Source organism: Mirounga angustirostris, unplaced genomic scaffold (genome assembly GCF_029215605.1).
Source record: "Mirounga angustirostris isolate CCGP_5_RB_7025 unplaced genomic scaffold, mMirAng1.0.hap1 SCAF_6, whole genome shotgun sequence".
Classification (NCBI taxonomy): domain Eukaryota; kingdom Metazoa; phylum Chordata; class Mammalia; order Carnivora; family Phocidae; genus Mirounga; species Mirounga angustirostris.
This window is the reverse complement of record NW_026991714.1, coordinates 137,035,526-137,058,592: the sequence shown is the minus strand read 5'-3', so window position 1 is coordinate 137,058,592 and position 23,067 is coordinate 137,035,526. Positions and strand designations below refer to the sequence as shown.

Here is a 23,067-nt window from a genome sequence, read left to right as displayed (position 1 = left end):
ATCATAAAAACAATTCCTCCCCGGATGTCTATTTGACCAGAACATTCTCTCTACCAGGTACCAGAGAGATTCTGAGATGCCACAGACTTTTCAAGTCAACAAACGTATGTTGATTGAGCACCTGATTTGTCTCAGACCCAATTCTGAGCATGGAGGGCACAGAGGAATAGGCTCATCATTGTCCTGTCCCTAAAGTGTTCAACCCAGTGGAGCCAGCCTGGGAAGGAGCTTTGGAAATTATGATATTCTTCTTGAGTTAGGGATGGGCCTTCATTTCTTAGTAAGAGAAGTCTTGATGGATTAAGAGGAAGAGGGCAGTCTGGCATAGAAGTTGCTTAGGAGTTTGAACCCTGGCTCTCTACTATTGGCCAGGTGAACTTAACTACCCTGAGCCTCAGTTTCCCTATGTATCAACTAAAGATAACAGCAGTACCCACCTAATAGAGTTGTTTCGAGAAGTAAGTATACTTAGCACCATGCCCGCCCCATAACAGGTGCCAGTAAATATTCATTGTTAGTTAGGAGCAGTACTATTACTATTATCACAGATTACTAGTACTAACTAGTACTAAAAACTTGTACATTTAAAAAGTTTCATTCCCATGGGGCTCCTGGGTGGCTCAGTCAGGTAAGTGTCTGACTCTTGATTTTGGCTCAGGTCATGATCTCAGGGTCGTGGGATTGAGCCCCCGTTGGGCTCCGCGCTGGGTGTGAAGTCTGCTTCAGATTCTCTCTCTCTCCGTCTTCCCTCTGCTCCCCCACTCACACACACACGTGCTCTCTGTCTTTCAAATAAATAAATAAATCTTGTAAAGAAATTTCATTCCCCCAACAACCCTCTGGGATAAGTCAGCACTGTCCAAACGTGGGACTGTTGGCCAGTGGCAATGTGGCGAGCTCAAATTGAGGGGTGCTCTAAGTGTGAAATTCACACCAGAGCCAAAGACTTGGAAAGAAAAAACAACCAGAATTTAAAATATCTCATTATTTTTATGTTGATTACATGTCAAAATAGGATTTTTTAATACACTGGGTTAAATAAAATGTCATTAAAGTTAATTTCACCTATTTAACTGAAAAATTGAAAATTACACCTGTGGCTCATATTGTGTTTCTCTTGGACAGTGCTCTTAATTAATAATTAGCAATTAACTCCACTATTAATTCATCTTTCTTTCTTTCCTTCTTTCTTTCTTTTTTTATAGAGAGGGGGAGGCACAGAGAGAAAAGGAGAGAGAGAATCTTAAAGCAGTTTCCACACCCAGGGGATTGGATCTCACGACCCTGAGATCATGACCTATTTGGTCTGTGACAATATATATGAAATCATACGTTTCCATCAAGATAGAAAAAAAACAACAAACCCCCAAACCTGAAGAGATGTGTGCCATCTCTTGGAGAGGGCTGCATTCCTAAACTTTCAACCATCCCTAAACATCTTGTTTATATTGTAATGGAATGAACGCTGCTAATAAACCTGGATATCAGGGGTAATCAGTGGTGCCTGAATAAAAGGTCTCCTGCCTGGGTCGGGCCTGGCACCAGCAGGGGCAGAGAGAGTTGTGAGCATCGGGGGCAGTCCTATTGCACGGGGAGGTCACCATGAAATGAGAGAGAATTCCGGATTGGAGACAGGTCTGCCCAGATTTCAAGCCCAGACCTCGGCTTGCTGGAGCCTCATTAGAGAGTTCCAGAGGCAGCCCCAGCCAGGCCCCTCCAGTTTTGGGTGAGTGGGTTGCAGTTCCTAAAGTGTAACTGTATCATCTCAAAAAACCAACACTGAATTTTGGGGTGGGAGAGGGAGTGGTGTATCTACGATCCTGCTTTCCGCTTTAGCCGGCACCTCCAGCATTGCTAAAGCAGGGCAGTGACTCAGACTGTGATCCCTACGAGAGCAGAGGGAGTCCCTGAGCTGGTGGCCACGAGGCCCACGGCCCCCTCCCTGGGGGCAGAGTCCATTCAGGGCCTCCTCGCATTCCCCCTTGCTGGAACACTGAATGCCACCATGGCCTCCTGCTACCACACCTGTGGGTGCCTTCACCTCCCTCCTCAGCTGGGCTCGGGACACATTTGAACCTGGGCAGTTCCCGTATCACGGTGTCAGGAGAATGGATGTACTTTGATCCACCCTCCTCCTCCTCCTCCCATACAATTAATTAATCACCAGGGCACCGGAAACAGTAAAATCTAATGATTTAGAAGCCGCTGTGCTTTGAAGGCACCCCAACCTGGGTTTATATTCCAGCTCTGCCCTCACTCTCTGGGAGCAATTTAAAACTGTGAGTTTCCTCATTGGGAGACAGAGAAGGAGAACATTAGCCCGTCTTCCGGAAAGACAGAATGTGATCCTACATATGAAGAAAGCACAGTGCATAGTATAAGCGCTCAGAGAAAGGTCTGTTGTTATTTATTTGTTCATCAGTGATCCAGATCTCGGTATGAATTTTCATGGACCCTTGTGGCTTCCGCGCAATGCTCAGTCACGCCTCTTCTTTGCCCTTCGGAGCTTTCTTTCGTCAGCCACAGGGCATTTGTGCAGGGGGTCAAGGGCGGGGACGTGGGAGTGGGACTGCAGCCCTCCCGGTCCTGCCCCACCACAGGCCAGCGCTGTGACCGGGCGCAGGTGAAATTCTTCGTTTCTCCCTTTCCTTCTTTCCTTATTTGTAAGATGAGGTTGACAATAATGCCACCTGAGTCTACAGGGTCACTAGGGGAATTACATGAGTTGGTTTAAGTAGGGAACGTAGGTTGATACCACACACCACATAACTTAAAACAGAAAAAGATCCAGTAAGACCCTCGAGAGAGACATGGTCATGTTCGCTCTTGCTCCAGAACCTCTGGGGTGAGGCAGGTGGGAGGAGGCCCGCGCTCCTCAGGCTGATGCAGGTGCAATGGCCCCACGACAGCCCCATGCCCATGACGTTCTGAGGCTGCTGCCTTCCTACAAGCTCCCACGCTGAGTATTCTGCAAATGGCTCAGAGACTCAGATCAAAGATATAGAGAGCCCTTACGTCTGTACTCTAAGTCCAAGAAGCTGGAAATGTTGAATAAATAGTACGGAAGCTATCAAGGAAGGTAAGAAAATAAAGACCCCAGGATCACCCACAGTGGGGCCCCCCTGGCTCCCTGCACTCCTGTGGTTACTTCTGAAATGCAATCAGCCCTGTCCCCCTCACCTTCGTATCACTGCTGCTAGCCTGCCCTGGGACATTGCAGAGATATACCAACATCCGTCCATCTGATCCCGCTTCAAATGTGACAGCTCTCATTTTCAAATTTATCTCTTCTCTCTCTGTGTTCCTCCAACAATTGTTGGTCTTTCTTTAAGCCCTTCCCCGCCTATGGAAAGATCTGTGCCCTCTGCCCCCATCTCCCTGCCAAATGAGCATGCTCTCTGCCTTAGTGACTCACCCTGAGCTCGGTCTTCCCGTTGGCACTCTATCCCCCATTCTTTCCAATTAGTATACGTGCCACCGAAGCGAGCACTCTATCCCCCATTCTGATCCCTCTCTTGCTTTGGGTTCCTTAGCATCAGGCTTGGCTTGTACTGCATGTTATCTATAGCTAATACAGGCTCTTGTGTTTGGGTCTAAGCATTGGCTTTTTCTTTCTAAGCTCCCCAGGTGGCTTTAATGGGCAGCCAAGGTGTGGAACAATAGACGAGGACAGGTGTTCTCAGGCTATGCGCACAAGAATCTCCTAGGGATCAGGTTAAAATGCACAGTCTGCTTCAGTACATCTGGACAAGGCCTAAGACTCTGCATTTCTGCCAAGCTCCCAGGTGATGTTGGTGCTGCTGGTCCCTAGGCCATCTTTCAAGTAGTGGGGATCTAGGCAGTGCCATCTCAGAGATGGTCAAATTGAGGCCCAGTGAGACGAGGTGCCTTGCTTGAAGAGACTGAGTGGTCAAGTGGAGATGTGAATGCGCGTCTTCTGATTCTAGTGTTCTTTCTGGGCCTCTTCATAAATAATGGTAGTTTATTATTGCATAATAATAATAGCTATAAACCCTTAAGAACACAGTGGATGACATGAGAATTTTTCAACATTCCTCATTTTATCCCCTTTCCCTTGCAAAGTGCTCAAACAGGACCCTTAAGTGGATATAACAGAATGTAATATTCTATTATTATAGAGTCATTATATGCAGGTAGGAGTAGAGTATAATTCCTAACACATAGGTAATAAGAGAGTAGTCTTAATTGCATAGTGTTGTTTCCATATTGTTGATCTCCTTTATCATATTTATACACATTTTCATGATAATTTATGGTGGGGATTTACTTTGTGGCATGCACATGTCTGGTGTCTCACATACATTATGCCATGTACCCTCCACAGCCACCCTGGGAGCTAGGGATTATTGCCACCTCTGTTTTGATGAGAAAAATGAGGCTTACGGGGTAAAGTAACTTGCTCTCTGCTAAGTGTTAGAGCTGGGATTTCAATTAAGGAGTCTGATCACTCCATCAGGTTCTATTTTATTTAGCTTATTTATTTTAGGCTGGCCTTGCCTTCGTGGCTCCACAGCAGGGGGCCAGATATAGTCTTCCCCTACTTGGGTAACTCTACCCAGGTTGACTCATGGGCAAGGGGCTATGTTAGTGGCTCTGGAACCGAATGAACCTAGAGATGGGCACTTCCCCCTCCCCTGGGTCTGTGTTTCTGTCCATCTGTTTCTGTCTCTGTTTCTTTCAGCAGGGTCCATTGACACCTACTCTAATTCATTTGCTTATTTTCACTCTTCTAGGGCATGCTGTTCCTCCACTGGAGCTGCCTGGGGTCCTATGGCAACCTGAAGCCTTCCAACTGCCTGGTGGACAGCCGGATGCAGGTGAAGCTGACGGGCTGTGGGCTGTGGGAGCTCAAGTATGGCCGGACCTACAGAACGTACAGCGAGGGACCGACAGACCACTCGGGTAACCACTGGCAGATCTTGCACCCACTAGCTACCAGCAGAGTGGTCACAGGGCGCCTGCCCCCCCCACCTCTGCCACCTGAAGCTCACTGGCACAGGGACCCACCGGGGGCCTGCCTCTGGAGCTGACTGTGTGTGGCTGTTCTATTAACCCCGAGGGAGCGAGAGAAAAATAGCCTCCAGGGTGGTGAGTCTGTGGGGGTGATGTCCGAGTTAGGAGGCTAGCTCTCACCCTGGCCGAGCTGCCCCAAGCAAATCACTGCCCTTCTCTTTAGGCCGCGGCAACCCACTGCATCATGATCCTGTGCCCTCAGAGCGCATCATCTGCAGGCACTTAAAAGACGACGAGGGGGCCCCTGGGTGGCTCAGATGGTTAAGCATCTGCCTTCTGCGCGGGTCATGATCTCTAGGTCCTGGGATCGAGCCCCACGTCGGACTCCCAGCTCAGCCAGGAGTCTGCTTCTCCCTCTCCTTCTGCCTCTCCCCCGCTTGTGCTTTCTCTGTCTCTCTCCCTCTCAAATGAATAAATAAAATCTTAAAAAAAAAAAAAAAAAAAAAAAGACGATGAGTTCCATCCTCTCGGTGCTCCAGTATCACTTGAGAAGCTTTAAAAAAATACCTAGGTGGCCAGATCCCACCCCAGATCAACTGAATCAGAATATCTGAAGATGGAATCCAGACCTGGGCATCTGTGTGGTTTTTAAAAAGCTTTCTAGGGCGCCTGGGTGGCTCAGTTGGTTAAGCGACTGCCTTCGGCTCAGGTCATGATCCTGGAGTCCCGGGATCGAGTCCCGCATCGGGATCCCTGCTCAGCGGGGAGTCTGCTTCTCCCTCTCCCGCTCCCCCCTCTTGTGCTCTTTCTCTCTCTCACTCTCTCTCTCAAATAAATAAATAAAATCTTAAAAAAAAAAAAAAGACGATGAGTTCCATCCTCTCGGTGCTCCAGTATCACTTGAGAAGCTTTAAAAAAATACCTAGGTGGCCAGATTCCACCCCAGATCAACTGAATCAGAATATCTGAAGATGGAATCCAGACCTGGGCATCTGTGTGGTTTTTAAAAAGCTTTCTAGGGCGCCTGGGTGGCTCAGTCGGTTAAGCGACTGCCTTCGGCTCAGGTCATGATCCTGGAGTCCCGGGATCGAGTCCCACATCAGGCTCCCTGCTCAGCAGGGAGTCTGCTTCTCCCTCTGACCCTCCTCCTTCTCATGCTGTCTCTCATTGTCTCTCTCGCAAATAAATAAAGTCTTAAAAAAAAAATTTAAAAAAAAATAAAAAAAATAAAAAGCTTTCTAATGATTCTCGTGCACATCTCAGGACGAGACCTTCTTGCCTGGAGGCCAAACCCCCTTTGCACATGCGCAAACGGAGGCTCGGACTCTTCCTACTCCTCCGCGGTTAATTGAGCACCGTTGAGTCTCCACTCGCGCGGTCCCGGGGCGCCCGGCACCCCTCCCTGGAGCAGCACCTTGCGGCAGCCTGGCTGTGCGCACGTGGGGGAGTTTCTGAAACGTGGGACAGCATGATGCTTACAGAAAAAGACAAAAGGGGAAATTCTGAACACCTGCTAGCAGCCGCTCTATTTCCCCATCCCCCAATATATATATATATATAAATATGTTTAGCGATTGTAGCCTACAATGAAATAAACCTATAAACCTCACAGCAAGCAATACATGTAGGTTATACAAAATATCCAGAACAAAGAGATCTATAAAGACAGAATGCAGGTTGGTGGTTCCCCGGGGCCGGGGGCGGGAGGACCGGGGAGAAGCCGTTTAATGGGACCAGGATTTTACTTGGAGGCCATGGACATGTTTTGGAACTTCTTTTTGGGTGGTTGGTTGTACAATACTGCGAATGTACTACATGCCACTGAATTGTTTGCTTTCATGGTTAATTTTATGTTCTACGAATCGTACCTCAATAAATTAGTTTTAAAAATCTAGACAAGACAGAAAAGGGAAAGAAAATGAAGAACTCTACCAGCTGCACAGTCAGGCGCTAGGCACAGTTACCACGTGAGTGCGCGTCCTTCCTGATTGTTTGCTCTGCGTTCGCATACCCACGGATCCCTATTTGCCCTTTAAGTCGGGCACTGTTGGGAAGATGTCTCAGGGCCTGGATGCTTTTAATTCTTCTGTGCTTCCCTGAGAAAGAGTGGTGGCTTTTCCCGTTCTGCCTGCCCCTTTCCCACCGCAGGCTTCCCTCTCCACATCGTTGCTTTGCAGAATTCTACTGGACGGCCCCCGAGCTCTGGCGGCTGCCAGAGGCGCCCTGGTCCGGCACCCCAAAGGGAGATGTTCACAGCTTTGCCATCCTGATGACGGAGCTGATCCACAACCAGGACCACGGGCCTTTTGAGGACCTCGACGAGGCGCCAGATGGTAAAGCTGAAAGAGCCTCTTTGGCAGGCTTTGGTTGTGTGGGCTAGCTTTCAAATGCTTGTTTTTTTAATTCAGTGTTTATTAATTTATGATTTATTCCATTGTTTTTCCTTCTTAAAGTTTATGTTCTTTTTTAAATTAAAAAACTGGTTGCAGTTTGCTTATAAAAACAATCCAGAAACTCAGGATTACACACTTTATTCTATAATAGCAGTCAGGGTGATCCTGTTGGAAAATGATTTAGGTCGGGGCGCCTGGGTGGCTCAGTTGGTTGGGCGACTGCCTTCGGCTGAGGTCATGATCCTGGAGTCCCGGGATCGAGTCCCGCATCGGGCTCCCTGCTCAGCGGGGGGTCTGCTTCTCCCTCTGACCCTCCCCGCTCTCATGTGCTCTCTCTCTCGTTCTCTCTGTCTCAAATAAATTAAAAAAAAAAAAGGGGGGGCACCTGGGTGGCTCAGTTGGTTAAGCGACTGCCTTCGGCTCAGGTCATGATCCTGGAGTCCCGGGATCGAGTCCCGCATCGGGCTCCCTGCTCAGCGGGGGGTCTGCTTCTCCCTCTGACCCTCTTCCCTCTCGTGCTCTCTGTCTCTCATTCTCTCTCCCAAATAAATAAATAAAATCTTAAAAAAAAAAAAGAAAGAAAATGATTTAGGTCACGTCACTTCTGTTCACAGCATCCTCCCCTGGCTTCCCATTTAGGGAACGAAAGCTAAGCCCTAACAGTGGCCTGCAAGACCACCAAAGCCCTCCCAACCTGGCCTCGGGGACTTTCTCTATTAGTGTCCTATGGTTGCCATAATAAGTTAACCACAAATCTGCTAGGTTTAAGTGACAGAAATTTATTTTCTTACAATTCTAGAAGGCAGAAGTCCAAAATCAAGGTTCAGCAGGGCCGTGCTCCCTCTAGAAGCTTTAGGGAAGATCTGTTCTTAGTCTTATCTAGTTTTTGGTGGCTGCCTGGGGCTTCATGGACTTTTGGACAAATCGCTCCAATCTCTGCCTTCACCTTAACATTGCTTCCTCCTCTGTATACCTCTCCTCTGTCTGTATCTTATAAAGGGCACTTGTCGTTGAATTAGAGCCCACCTGGGATTCCGAAATGATCCCCTCAACCCAAGATACTTAATTATATCTGCAAAGACCTTTTCTTCAAATAAGGTCACATTCACAGATTCTGGGGATTAGGACATGGACATATCTTATTGGGGACCACCATTCAGCTCAGTACACCTTCCTAATTCCATCCCGCATGGTTTGCCCCTTTCAGTCATGCTGGCCACCTTCATGTGCCTCCCTCATGCCAGACACATTCCTACCCCAGAGCCTTTGCACACACTGTTCCTTCTGTTTGGGTATCTCTCATCTCATATGTGTATATACAAATTTGCTTTATTCTTTCTTAAGGACTACAGAATTTTTCATTGTAAGGATATGCCATGTATTATTGATTAATACACATTCTGGTTATTTTCCATTTTTTGCTATTATAGTTGCTGCAGTGAGCAGCCTTGTATCTTTGTGGACATAAAATTGAATAGATAAATATATTTTAAGTATATTTAATTTTTTTTAAATAAATGCTGCCCAATTGTCTTTATAGGATATGCTCAGGCTTATTTTTTGCTGAGTTGTCTCCTCACACACACCCCGTCATGGAATTAAGGGCAGAAGTGGTAGGAGATAAGCAAAATTTGATCCAGATTGATAAAAAAAAAAATAAAAGTATAGGAGGCGTAACCCCCAGCACTGTTACTTTCCAGGTTAGCCGTACACTGGAATTACCTGGGAATTTTAAAAACTGCTACTACCTGGGTCTCAGCCGAGGAGATTCTGATGCCATATGCCACGATCTGGGCATCAGGGTTTGCGGGTGATTCCAGTGTGCAGCCCACGTTGAGGGCTGCTGTCTTGAGCAAGCCCAGGGAAGTGTTTGTGTGTCAGTTTCTAAGTTTCTCCCTTGATTTATTTTCTGTACCACTTTGCCTATCATTTCTAGCCCATTCCCAGGGGCCAGTCTCAAGTCTCATCTTTAGAGCATCATGAATTCCCTGGAGACTTTTTCAAGTCAGGAGCCTTTCTGAATGTATGTAGTTGCTTTAAAAGCAGCTTCCTGGGGCACCTGGGTGGCTCAGCCTGTTAAGCGTCTGCCTTCGGCTCAGGTCATGATCCCAGGACTCTGGGATCGAGTCCCACATCCAGCTCCCTGCTCAGCGGGGAGTCTGCTTGTCCTTTTCTCTCTGCCCTTCCCCGCCAGCTCAGGCTCTCTCTCCCTTGCTCTCTCTCTCAAAAATAAACAAACAAACTAATTAATTAAATAAACAAATCTTTAAAAAATAAAAATAAAGAGATTGGATCCCCCCCCAAAAAAATAAATAAATAAAATAAAAATAAAAGTGGATTCCAGTTTCTAATCTATGGTCAGGTGAAATAGAAGGGAGACTAATTCCAAAAGGTTCACCCCAAATCCAAGTGCGACTGACTTTGGAACCAAGAAGCTACATAGATCTTCCCAGACTGAGCCCAGGAAGGAGCCCATCTGTACTCGCCAGGCTCAGCTGCCATGGGATTGCACCAATTGGGGTGGAGGTGGGGGGCTGGGGTGGCAGTGGGGATGGGCAGACTGTATACAGTTGGTATGTTTGCCCTTCACTGTAGTCCTTTGCTCACAGACTTAAATGAGAGCTGGCCATATGGGACTATGTATACATAGGACTGCAACCAGGAAAAGTACAAGGTGCACCTAATTTATGGACAAACACACTTCTTCCATTAACTTCTCGTACTTCCCTACAAACAATCCTGGTGCTGGGAACTGGATAGATATCGAGTCTCTGCACACACTAGACCAGTGCTTTTCACATGTTAGTGGGTGTCAGAATTACCTGGAGGGCTTGTTAAGACACGGAATTACTGGGTCCCACCCTCAGGGTCTCTGATTCAGGAGGTCTGGGGCGAGGCCTGAGAATTTACGTTTTTATCAAGTTCCCAGATGATGTTGAAGATCCACAGTTTGAGAAGCACTGGCCTAGTGCAACCCTGGACCAGCAGCATCAGCATTCCCTGGGTACTTGTTAGAAATGCAGATTTTCAGGCCCAACCCCAGGCCTTCGGAATTGGAAACTGTGGGGGTGGGCCCAGAATCTGTGTTTTAAAAGCCCGCCATCCCCCATCCTGATGCACACCAAAGAAGAACAGTTACAATAGAGTAACCATGGATGGTTGACGATTAAAGGACAGCTGCACATTATCAGCTCATGACATGTGTACTCTGAGGAGCAGACCCACAATTTGAATTTGAACCCATACGGTAATTGTGTGGTTTTTTTAAATGTATTTCCTTTCAGATTATTTTTTTAAATGTATTTTCTTTCAGATCATTTTTAGGCATTAAAAATGTGCACTTAAACTCAAGTATGTACATTTACAAAAACAAGATATTTTACACAGTTTTAGAACTTGTATTATTATTATTAAGTAAAGGCCATACCTTGTTCAGATTTCCTTGGGTTTTTTGGTTTGTTTGTTTTTTGTTTTTTTGTTTGTTCATTTTTTAAGAGGAGAAGAAAGGGCAGAGGGAGAAGGAGAGAGAGAGTCTTAAGCAGGCTCTACACCCAGTGTGGAGCCTGACATGGGGGCTCAATCCCACGACCCTGAGATCATGACCTGAGCCAAAATCAAGAATTGGATGCTCAACCGACTGAGCCACACAGGTGCTCCCAGATTTCCTTAGTTTTTAACCCAGTGTCCTTTCCTACCCCAGCATCCCATCCAGGACACCCCACTGCATTTAGCCATCATGTCTACTCCATGCTCCTTAGGAATGTTTCTCAGAGACTATCCTTCATTTTATGACATAGTGCCAGTTATTTTGTAGAATGTTTATCATTTGGGATTTGTCTGATTACTTTTTTCGTCATGACTAGACTGGGCTTCTACTTCTTGGGAGGAAGGCCACAGAGGTAAATTGTCATGTTCGTCCCATCATGTCAAGGGTATATAAACCCTGGTTCTTTTTTTTTTTTAAGATTTTATTTGTTTATTTGACAGAGAGAGACACAGCGAGAGAGGGAACACAAGCAGGGGGAGTGGGAGAGGGAGAAGCAGGCTTCCCACCAAGCAGGGAGCACGATGCGGGGCTCAGTCCCGGGACCCTGTGATCGTGACCTGAGCCAAAGGTAGACGCTTAACGACTGAGCCACCCAGGCGCCCCAAACCCTGGTTCTTTTTACTGGAGAATGATATTGGAAACCAAGACCTAGATGCTGGGTGCTCGTTGCTGCTGGGCTGTTCTTGCATCTTGCCCTTCCCAGGGGCATGTGTATATACGCATTTCCATATCTGTATCTACCCAGCTGTATCTATGCTAAGCTAAACATGAGTTCATACCGACATTTACAACATCATTACCACATGGTTCATTTATTCTAGTCTCCCTATCACTTATCCAAACCTCCCTTTCTAACAGTGAGATCCTGGCTCCCACCATTTGCCATCCATTTACTTACGTATCCAATCACAGCCTATGTGTGTGGTACTTTCAGAGTTCTTATTCTGTCCCCTCGTGAGAAGCAGTCGTGCCGACTAGAATACAGTGATTGTGAATGGGTCCTTTTGTTTAGTCTTAATGGTCTCAAGTCATTCTTTTGTCACGGTCTGCCTCTATCCTGGGATTGTCCAATATCCTAACTGATATTGTTAAGAATGTGTGTTCTTTGAGGTTTACTCTCTGTGCTGTAAAGTTCTGTGGGTTTTAGCACATACACAGTATCATGTACCCACCTCTACAGCCTTTTCTGGAATGTCATATAAACAGAACCATACAGTGTGTGGCCTTTTCAGACTACCTTTTTTTACTTAGTAATATGTGCTTAAGATTCGTTCATGTGGAGTGCCTGGGTGGCTCAGTCAGTTAAGCGTCTGCCTTTGGCTCAGGTCATGATCGCAGGTCCTGCGATACAGCCCCACATAGGGCTCCCGCTCAGCGGGGATTCTGCTTCTCTCTCTCCCCCTCTCCCCACTCATGATCTCTCTCTCTCACACTCTCTCTCTCAAATAAAAAATAAATAAATAAAAATTCATGTTATTACACCCATAGTATTTTTATACCAAAACATGTATACATTGTTCTCAAATTATTATTGCCTCTACAAAACCTGGATAAGCAGAATGTTTAATAAATGTTAGTAGAAGTCAATGCAGAAGTGAAAGAAAGTAGGTTTACAAAGTTGGACATGGAGGCAGCACATGGTGGTAACATTTATTATTTGCTAAAATAACTTTTATGGGACATTGTATATGGAATACAAATTGTATAAGGTGCACTTTGGGGATTTCCAACCCCAAATTCTTATATACTCCTGAAGTCACATAGATATATATATGCTTTACTTCAAGAAAAGTTCTATTGGGAAAAAAAAATGAACTTAATCTAAAAACAGATTCATTTGAAGGTGCTTATATGTTTTACAGTAGGATTCTTCATTTTCCAGGAGGTTCCAAAGTATTTCTCATAAAATATTCAGATTTCTCCAACATTCCAATCTGTTCAATTTATTTAAAAACTCAGTTTACAAATTGAAGAGCACATATGTTTGAAGTGTCCTGAATGGCCCAAAGTTTTCAGACGTTTTCAGACGTTTGGTCTATATCCCACATGAATTTCAGAAATCATCAGCTGAATCAAAGACTCCATGGCTTCAGTTCCATTTCGATCTTCCCTGTCAGAGGAGAAGGGCAATGAGAAGGTTGCGGTCATGGTGAAGGCCTGTTGGGATGAATCTCCAGAGAAAAGGCCCACTTTCTCGTCCATCAAAAAAATTTTACGAGAAGCCAGTTCCAAAGGGTGAGTGAGATGTGGAACATTTTCTCCTGATCATTTAACCATTAGAATTTTGAAACAATATGGCTGTGATTGCTCCTGTTTGGCTCACTCCATTCATTCATTCATTCCTCCACTCACTCATTCATTCACCCATTCCTTCCTTCATTCATCATCCACCCACTCGATGCCTTCCACATGCAAAGCACCGTGTTGCATGCTGATTAGAGTGATAAATTCTCCCTTTGTTTCACAAATGACACAAAAATGTATCAGACATCAGCACTTCCATTGTCCTCCTTTGTCTGTTCCAGATATTACTAATCAACCAAGCTCTCTTTCCTAGGGAATTTTGACATGGCCCCAGAATGTTTTCTGAACCAGCATTCCAAGGGTCATGACTCATCAGTTGGGGTTGGACAATGAGATAAAAAACTATTCACCAGACTTAGAGTAAGTCTTTAACTTAAATTATTTGTGACTCCCAAGCAATTTCCTCAATAGTAGCTTGCTTCAAATTAGGATAATTGTGTCATCTTTTGGCACATTGAGCATATGCAGCATGGCCATGTTAGAAGTAGCTTGAGTTGATAGAAGGGCCCTGGGCTGGGAGTCTGGCATCTACTCCTAACTTGGCCATTCTGCTGTGTATTCTTAACACAACAGCCCTGTATTCTGCATTTTCCACATCAAAAATTTTTTTTTAAGATTTTATTTATTTATTTATTTATTTATTTATTTATTTATTTATTTTCTTTAAAGATTTTATTTATTTATTCATGAGAGACAGAGACAGAGAGAGAGAGAGGCAGAGGGAGAAGCAGGCTCCCAAGGAGCAGGAAGCCCGATACGGGACTCGATCCCAGGACCCTGAGATCATGACCCGAGCTGAAGGCAGACGCTTAACCATCTGAGCCACCCAGGCGCCCCTATTTATTTATTTGAGAGAGAGAATGAGAGACAGAGAGCATGAGAGGGAAGAGGGTCAGAGGGAGAAGCAGACCCCCCGCTGAGCAGGGAGCCTGATGTGGGACTCGATCCCGGGACTCCAGGATCATGACCTGAGCCGAAGCAGTGGCTTAACCAACTGAGCCACCCAGGCTCCCTCAAAATTGTTTTAAATGGTACGTCTCAGGTCAGTCATGACTTTTACTCAGAAAATCTGCTCTCCTATGTTAAGGCAAGTCTACTTCCTATGTGAGCCTCAGTCTCCTCATCTGAAAAATGGGGAATTGAAATGATTTTTCTGAAGATGCTTCTAAAACAAGAGCCTATAGGATCTAGAAGTGCCCCTACATCTGTCATCTGAAAAGAAAACAGCTGGTGTTATTCAGAAAAAAAAAAAAAAAACTGTCCTGAAATCTGTATTTTTGACTGACCATGACGATGGTCTGGAGCATTTTGGGAAGTGGGGGAGGGCCAATTTGTTGAGTGTCTGATGAGTGCCAGACACAGATTGAGACCGTGTACCCATTATCTCCCTGAACCCTCAGAACAGCCCTGGGAAGTACGTGGTATTATCCTCATTTTCCAGAGGAAGAAACTGAGGCTCAGGGAGATGAAGGGTGCAGGTCAAGGTCATAGAGCTGGTAGAAGGCCACGTGACCTCACAGCCATGGTCATTTCACTGCTGTCCACGGGCAGCCCTGCAGTAGGGAACCTGAAGGGCAAGACATATGTTCTTTTCTTGGAATGTATAGCTGGAAGTTGTGCTCCACTGTGGCCCTAAAGTTCTTGGAAAAAAGTGTTAATGTGGGGGTTCTTTTAAAGCCACGTGAACATCCTAGACAGTATGGTGAGCAAGCTGGTTGTGTAAGCCAATCACCTGGAGGACGTGGTGGAAGAGAGGACCAACCAGCTGATGGCGGAGAAGAGGAAAGTGGATAGGCTTCTGTCCACAGCGCTGCCAAGGTATTCCAGAGCTCGGGGTGGGGGCGGAGCTTTTCAAAGGACCCGGGAAAAAATAGCATCACTATCTAAAAGGCTCCATATAGAGAGAATATTTTTTTTGTTCCTTTAATAAGAGGAAGTCAGGTTCTTCTAAAACAGGTGAAGCATTTTGCAGGCAACTTGGTACAGCCTGTAAAAGGAGATAGGGGCAAAGTCCCTCGAATTCATAGGACTAGAGAATGTCTTACAGTAAAGATTATGGCTGCGGCAACAGGAGAGCGACCACTAGATGGAGCTCTGGTTGCATGAGTCTGATTAATTGCTAGCTCCCCAGTATTTGAGATCGTGCTCCCAAACCTTTCTTTGTACAATACGATATGCGCCCATGACTTCAGATTCAAAACTCGCTTAATTTTTGGCTGTAATTGCATCTGTACTCTCTTTAAACACTTGGCAGGAGCATCTGCTATTAAAATTCCAGCACCCTTCCTGTGTGTCTTGACAAAGAGGCGGGGTCGGGGATTTGAAGGTGTTAACGTGAGATTGGTGGAGTAAAGCAAAAATATTGATTTGTGGATTGGTGGCTGCTTACTTTTCCTCCCACATCTGCAGGTTGAATCTTTACCACCAAACTCTATAACCAACAGGGGAAAATGAGATGCCCTCAGGGAGAAAATCCTTATTGTAAAGGCATTTCTGTAACCTGCTCCCCCTCCTCCAATTTATACCCACCAATGAAAGTATCTCTTTAGAGAAAATGCAGGTGGAGAAATGGGAGTCAAAAAAATCCCTTTAGATGATGGAATTTTTTGTTAACCAAAAACCTAATTCACTGAAGCAAAAGGAACTATAAGGATGACTCTGCAGGGGTTTGTAGGAGACAAAATGAGTAAGAGTCTGTTCAAAACTGATCCCTATTCTCTGGTTTCAGCTTCATTGGAGAACAGCTCATAGCTGGAAGGTCTGTGGAACCGGAACGTTTTGAGTCCGTGACAATCTTTTTCTCTGACATTGTTGGATTCACAAAACTGTGTTCTCTCAGCTCCCCCCTACAAGTTGTGAAGCTCCTTAATGACCTGTACAGTTTATTTGATCACATCATTAAGACATATGATGCGTCTAAGGTGAGACACTTGGCTCCTGGGCTGTGAGGGGACACGCTCTCCTTGTTGGCTGACTCCAGGGCAGGAGTGAGGGTGGACCCAGCCCTAGCTGTCAGCCAGGGAAAGGCTCTATTTCAGGCTGGCAGTCTGTCCCAGTGCATGGCAGAAACTCAATATTTTATTCCCGTTTGTTTTCTTGGGAAAGGGCTTGATTAATCACAGATGCATGTGCTTGTCAAGACTCACCAGTTGCTCCTTGTTTCCTTCCATTATTTTATCTTGCGGTAAACACATTTCTAAAGAGGCATTGACCTCCTACTGACTGATTCCTCCAGCTCACTCCTGAATATATTTCCTTCGTATTCAAAGAGGCTCACATTTACTCTCCTTTAAAGGTCGTCTTCGGACCCTGTGTGAGTCTCACTTCTGTTACTGTGATCCTTAGCAGTGCAGGTGAAGACAGACGCCCAAGTGTAGACTATCAGACTCGTGGCTAAAATGAGAAACAACGATCTGCCTAGTGCCTCTCAGGCGGGGCAGGGGGAGAGATGTAGGAATATGGTAAAAAATGATTTGTCGGGGAAGGATAGCAAAAATGAATAATTTGGCTTCATTCAAGTGGTGGTGATGGCTGCTTTGGGTGTTTTCTGAGTTTTCTGATGGGGCCGGATCATGACTTCAGGGTGCCCAAGCTCACGCATCTTGGGGCAGCCACAGGTGCTGACCATGATAGCAGGGCTCTGCCTGTGGCCCTGGGGCCGGGGAGATTTGGGGGACAGTGTGGTCATGTCCCCCGGGGACATAATCTTGATGGTTATCCCCCAGTGTTCCCCACAGATCTGCCTCTGTTTAAGGGTGAAAGAAAAGATGGTGTGGATAATCTCAAAGGGTAGGTCACATGTACCCCAAAACGGAAGCTGCTCTGCTTAGGAGAGCATCCTCTGGGATTTCCTCTTGGTGTTATGTTCTCCGCTATGTTTTGCACGAGCTAATACTAAATCAGTGTCAGTGTCTAAAGGATGTATGTACCCGTGGTGGGGAGAGGCAGCCTGGAAGCAATCAGACTTGTGTACTGGTTGATTTTGTGTAATTCTGGGGTGACCAATAGACAGAGGTATTTTTACTGCCTGGCTAATGCCTGGAATCCCACCTTTACCACATGATCTTTGGATTCTGCTAAAATGCAAACATCTGGAAAGGGTTGTATCTTTAAAGTTCACACTGGTCATTTATTTTCTATTGTGAATGAGGGATCTGAAAGCTGACTTTATTAGGATTTATTAGGGGAGAGAAGAGGACAAATCAGGCAGATACATGAATTTATACGTAAGTATAAGCATATATATTGTGTCTACTGTATACATATGTATAAATGTATCTAAGAGCCCTTGTATGGGGTGAAGACCTTTCAGGTTGGGCAAGATGAATTCCGCTTGATGGATGCATGTGCTCCTTCAAGATTTACCCCATTTGTACACTGCTGCCTGTTTAACTGGTTTTGAACTTGAGTTGCGGAAATATGGTCACCACCACGATCAGATTTCAGAGGAGAAAGCAGTGACTGTGTGCAGGAGGGCTCAGGGAAGGAAGGCTTTGTTGGAAGAACCAGGACAAGGGCAGAAACTTGTAGACATGCTGGGACATGGAGGGAGTGGAGGTCAGGGAGTGTTACTCTTCAACGTGGGGGGCCTCAGAGCAAGGCCACTTTGTTGCTTTTTTTTCAGGTGGAAGCCACTGGAGATGCATACATGGTGGCTAGCGGACTTCCCATGCGCAGTGGAATCCAGCACGTGGACGAGATTGCCACGATGTCCTTGTACTTCCTCAGTGCCACTGTCTACTTCCAGATGGGGCACATGCCTGAGGAGAAGCTCAGGCTCAGGACTGGGATCCACACAGGTAGACAGCCCTGGGGCCTTAGGGTCCATGTATGACAGCAGGTGGTTCTGGATTCAAGTCCCGGGTCTGAGGTTTTTAGGACCCCAAAGTTGAATGGTAGCATCTTCAAGGGAAACAGGGTTGAATTGTCTCTGTAAATCTATTTCCAGCTAGCCAGATTACTTGGTGACAGCGAAGACACCCAGAGACTCCAGGATGTTGAACCAAAAGTTAAGAGGAGACCGAAACATAGGACGGTTAGGTGGGGCTGCTCTCCGCAGCGCCCGCCCCCCCTCATGCCTCTGCCTCAAATGCCCTTTGATCTGGTCTGGTTTTGGTCAAACTCATGGGCACGTGACTGTGCAGAAGCAACCAGCACTTGGTTTAATGCTCTTCTTAGTTTCTTCATTAATATATTACCATAACATTATTAATATAATTATCACTATAATATTATTATATTAATAATATTTATATTATTTACTTTCTTAAATAATTTCTTAATAGGTTTTGAATGAGGGGTTCCTTATTTTCACTTTAGACTGGGCCCTGTAAGTTAAGTAGCTAGACCTGCTCCTACCTGTCCTCCAAGGCTTGACTAAAATAAAACCTGGCCTCTAATCAGAATTAATTACTCCCACATTTGTGCTGCAGTTCCTTTGTTTATATCTCTAGTGCATGAATAACATCGCCATTAATTTCTGTCTGAGCTTGGTTGTTATAACAAAATACCACAGACTGGGTGGCTTAAACAACAGACATTTATTTTCTCACAGTTCCGGAGGCAAGGAAGTCCGAGATCAGTGTTTCAGTATGGTCGGTTCCGATGAGGACCCTCTTCTTAATCTCACCAAAGGCTGCCTCCTGGCTATGTCCTCACATAGCGAAGAAAGAGAGAGTGCTCTGGTGTCCCCTCTTCTTCTAAGGGCCCTACCCTCAGGACCTCATCTAAACCCTAAGTACCTCCCTAAGGCCCTGCCTCCTAATACCAGCTCGAGGGTCAGGGCTTCTGCAAGTGAATGAAGGAGGGGGTTACAAACATTCAGCTCATCATAATTGATTATGTGGTTTTCCACCAGAAGTCTGTGGATTCTGTAGGTTGCCTCTTTGTAAACCCTAGGATCTGCTGCCAAGCTCTGCCTGAAGAGGGCACTTAAATGTTTGTTGAATTGCATTTACTGACTTAATGTGCATCATGCAGTCCAGCCCTTGGGAAATGCAGATCGGCTATGCCCTTCTGTTCTCCGCCTTGTCGGTCCTGGGGTGGCTGGCGCGGTTGGAATCACCATGCCCAGGCACTGTCTGTTGGGAGACACTGAACATACTGTGTTTCATCAACAGACTTCAGGTAAGGGGAAGATTTTTCTAGAAGGCAGCAGCACAGACCTAGCTTTGAATTTTACTGGCTGTCAGATTTGGGGGCCTGGTTTTATCACCAGTGAAATGGGAATGGTGATAATATTGCCCTCGAAGGGTAGATGTGGGGATTAAATGTGAACATGTATATGAGGTGCTTCACCAGTTGCCCTACTGATCAGACGAGCTCATAGATTTTATTATTATTTTTAAAAGATTTCCTTTGCAGCAAAATTCAACCTTGACAGGCCCTCACCCCCTAGGCCATTGCTGACTATCCATTTACGCTTACCAGCAAAGCCCAAGGAAGCCAAGATTTCATCTATAATGAGGCCTTCCCTTCACTGAGGCTGCTCCTGCCTAATTGCACTTTGGCTAAGAACAAAACTTTCAGTCAACAAGCAAGGGAGACCGAGTTGTCTGTGCAGAGGGCACACTTCATGGGCAGCCGTTCCTCCTCTGTGACTCCCACAGGGCAAAGGAGAACAAACCACTTTCTGGTTGAAAGGCAAAAAAGGCTTCACTATTCCACTCCCCGACTTTACTGAGGAAGAAGCTAAAGTCCCAGAGAACTTCTGAGGTATTTTCTTTAAAGATGTTTGTGGGGTCCCATAAAAGTCTGAGGACCATTTGGTTAGACGCATTAAATATCCCATGCAGGGGGTGTAGATCTGGGGTATTGAGTTAATCTACCAGTAGGGGGAGCCATCTAGCTGGCCTCCTCTTCCCGCCCCAGAGCTCTGTGAGGTTGGGATGAGCTGGATAGGGTGAACTCATTTCCTGGGGGACCAGGGCTGGGTTGTTGCTCCCAGACCTGCCAGTGAACTTGCTCTAGCTGCCAGATATTTCCGGCCCATTAGCTTGTGAATTTGCAGTGAACCCAATTTCATTCTGGAAGAGAGGAAACCCGGAGGACAAAACTTGGGGCTGCTGGCCCCACCCTGCCTGCCTTCTTTTTTCCAGGGGCTGCTCCCTAACCTTTAGTTATCAGAAGGCATCTCAGCAATGTTTCCCAGGGATAAAGATCTATCTAAGGTGTGAACAGTCACTGAAATCCAACAGGATCAGGCCATTCCAGGTAGACTGGATCGGGGCAGTCAGTCCCTGAAAGGCCTGGTCCTGAGCTCTGACTTCCTGTGAGCGCTGCAGTTTCCAAATGGAAATGTCCCACTCTCAATTTATTGCTTAATTTCTTTCCTATCCAAAGCAAAGGAATGAAGATAGGCTTTGCTTTCAATCAAGGCTTGAATTTTAAGTGGACTTTTTCATTGATTTATGAAATGCTAAATTTTTTGCAACCTCCAGCAGACGAAGATGAACCCATCCATTCTGCTATGACTATTTTCCCCTTTACACAGAGAATAGGATTCCATCATGTCTGTCAGTGGTTCTTGTAGCAGACTGACTAAACCACTAATGCACTTAACAGTACTTCTCTCTCTCTCTCTTTTTTTTTTTATCCCTTGTAACTCATCACATCCCGATTATCCTCCTCATGGCTGCTCCTGAATATGGGAGAGCAGTTTGGATGATGTATTGTGTTTGAGACACTTTCCTGGTGAATTCCCTAAGACTGAAGAAGTGAAAAGCAATGAGATCGGGAATGTTTTCTTTTTTCACTTGACCTGTGAGCTGCTTTTGTAGAGATATTTTTGAACTCTGTATAGGAGAATAATTTGGGTGAGTTGAGAGCCTTTAATACCAAATCTTACAAAAGGTTTGGTGCAATTCTTGCCTTTCTTCAGGAAGAGGTCCACTAAATAGGGGCCAAGGGATGTGCCTTACAAACAGTCCCATCTCCATGGAGCTACTGTGTGTTTCCATTGGCAAGACTTTTCTTCTGTCCAGAGGTGGACGACTGAACTCTAGGACCTTCACAGACTCCATTTTCTCTGACATGATACCATTTTTATTGGGGGAGGCTCTGCTCCTCCCCATAGGCCTTTAGCATCAAGGCTTGAAAGCATTAGTCAAAAGAAGGCATTTATCTGAGAGGGACAGGGGAGCTACCCCTGCTGCCTCAGCATGGAGACAATGGGACAACATTTATCTTCTTATATTTCAGAATTTCTTCCCTTGTTTGGGAGCAGAGTGTCTGGATTCCAAATACTTTGTTTTCCCATGGAAGGGAACAGAACAACCTCTGCTCTGAGGTCTTTCAGAGAGATAGGCCATTCCCTATCCATCCATCTATCCATCCATCCATCCACCCATCCATCCATCCATCCATCCATCCATCCATCCATCCATCCATATGATATTTCATTAATTCAAAGAGCATTTACTGAGCACTTACGCTGTGCCAGGTACCACACTGGGGGGAAATGAGAATATGAAACATTCCTTGATCTTTAGCTCCCAGTTTAGTTGAAGAGAAGTAGCATACTAGTAGTCCTGCAATATATTAAGGACTAACAGGTGTTCACAAAAGTGTGGAGGTAACTAAGCAGTCCAATGTTGTTACATCTGAAAGGCATTAGACAATGATACACTGATGTAGGGATGGGGTGGGATATAGTGATTGTCTACCATTATCCCATCTTTGTATTTGTATGGAATGTGTGTGTGTGTTCCTTTTCAGCTCTAGCCCACATGCTTATACAAGTTATATTTATATAATAAAGACTTTGTTGCTTCTGCCTTTTTCATTGGACATAATAAACATTTGGCATCCATACAAACACATAAAACATTTCCACACATGTGCATACACGTCCATTCACAGGTGCACATATATACATATATACAGATCTATGTACATAAACACACAGAGAAATCTCTCCGTATCTAAATCTATATCTATTGTTTGATAGGTAGAGATAGGTAGAGATTTATGTGCGTCTGTATCCTCAGTATATATGCATGTCTGTATATTTTCTTTTCTTTATATTACTCAAGTTTTAAGAGAGTGAGTCTTTAAGGATCATAAGCAGGAATTTGATAAGATTAATTTCCTAAAATCTAAGGATACCTAAGGGAGTGATCTACTCTTTCCTCGTTCTCTAAATATGTTTTATGTTTAGCACTCATGAGAATTTATAGCAGGGATTATTTCAGGAGTGTTTTCTCTTAATTCCTTGATAGAGAAGTTAGAAGACATGAAGGGGCTTTAGCTCACCTGAGGTTGAAGTACATTTGATTGCTGGTGGTAGACATTAGGGCGTTAGAGACCGGGAGATCATACAGATGGCGTTGCCTCCTTGCATCAGAAAGCGAACGCGGGGAGTTTTGGAAGGTAAATGTAGGGTAGAATGATGGGAAGTCTGTGGTATGTGTGTGAGTCGAAGAAGTTCTAGCTGTAGAAACCCTGGGAGGGCGGAGGAATTGGCTATCAATATGATACATTAACATCGTAAGCTGTAATCATAGGTTATTTATTTTAAGGCATTTTATTTATTCCATAGCACCGGGAGGAGAGAGAAGATCATTAAACAATATGATAAAATAAAGCAAAACTAATACAACATTGTTTGACTCTGACAGACAAAGATTTGATCATGGCTCTAAGTAGGCTATTTAAGAATTTTTGACTAGAACAAATAAAATATGTCTTCTGTCCTTCCTGATTATCAAAATTCTGAATTCATAAGAAGAAGAGATCTCAAACTGGTTGGAGCTCCAGCTTTGAGACCCGTTTAGACTATGCTGAGTCATCTGAATCTAGTCTGTTGCTAAACAAACATGTACTCCATGTTTCCAGAAATTTGGGAACTAG

General features: G+C 45.2%; 1 protein-coding gene across 1 annotated transcript in view; it reads left to right on the top strand.

The window, feature by feature from the left end:
* The window catches only part of LOC123847114 (guanylate cyclase 2G-like), a 42,498-nt gene extending 20,033 nt beyond the window's left edge, over nucleotides 1-22,465 (top strand). The window contains 8 exon segments of the mRNA XM_064595543.1: nucleotides 4,755-4,923; nucleotides 7,152-7,307; nucleotides 12,972-13,149; nucleotides 14,896-15,036; nucleotides 15,947-16,139; nucleotides 17,843-18,015; nucleotides 19,250-19,344; nucleotides 22,437-22,465. Coding sequence (XP_064451613.1) covers nucleotides 4,755-4,923; nucleotides 7,152-7,307; nucleotides 12,972-13,149; nucleotides 14,896-15,036; nucleotides 15,947-16,139; nucleotides 17,843-18,015; nucleotides 19,250-19,344; nucleotides 22,437-22,465 — 1,134 coding nt within the window.
* Nucleotides 22,466-23,067: the final 602 nt, after the last annotated feature.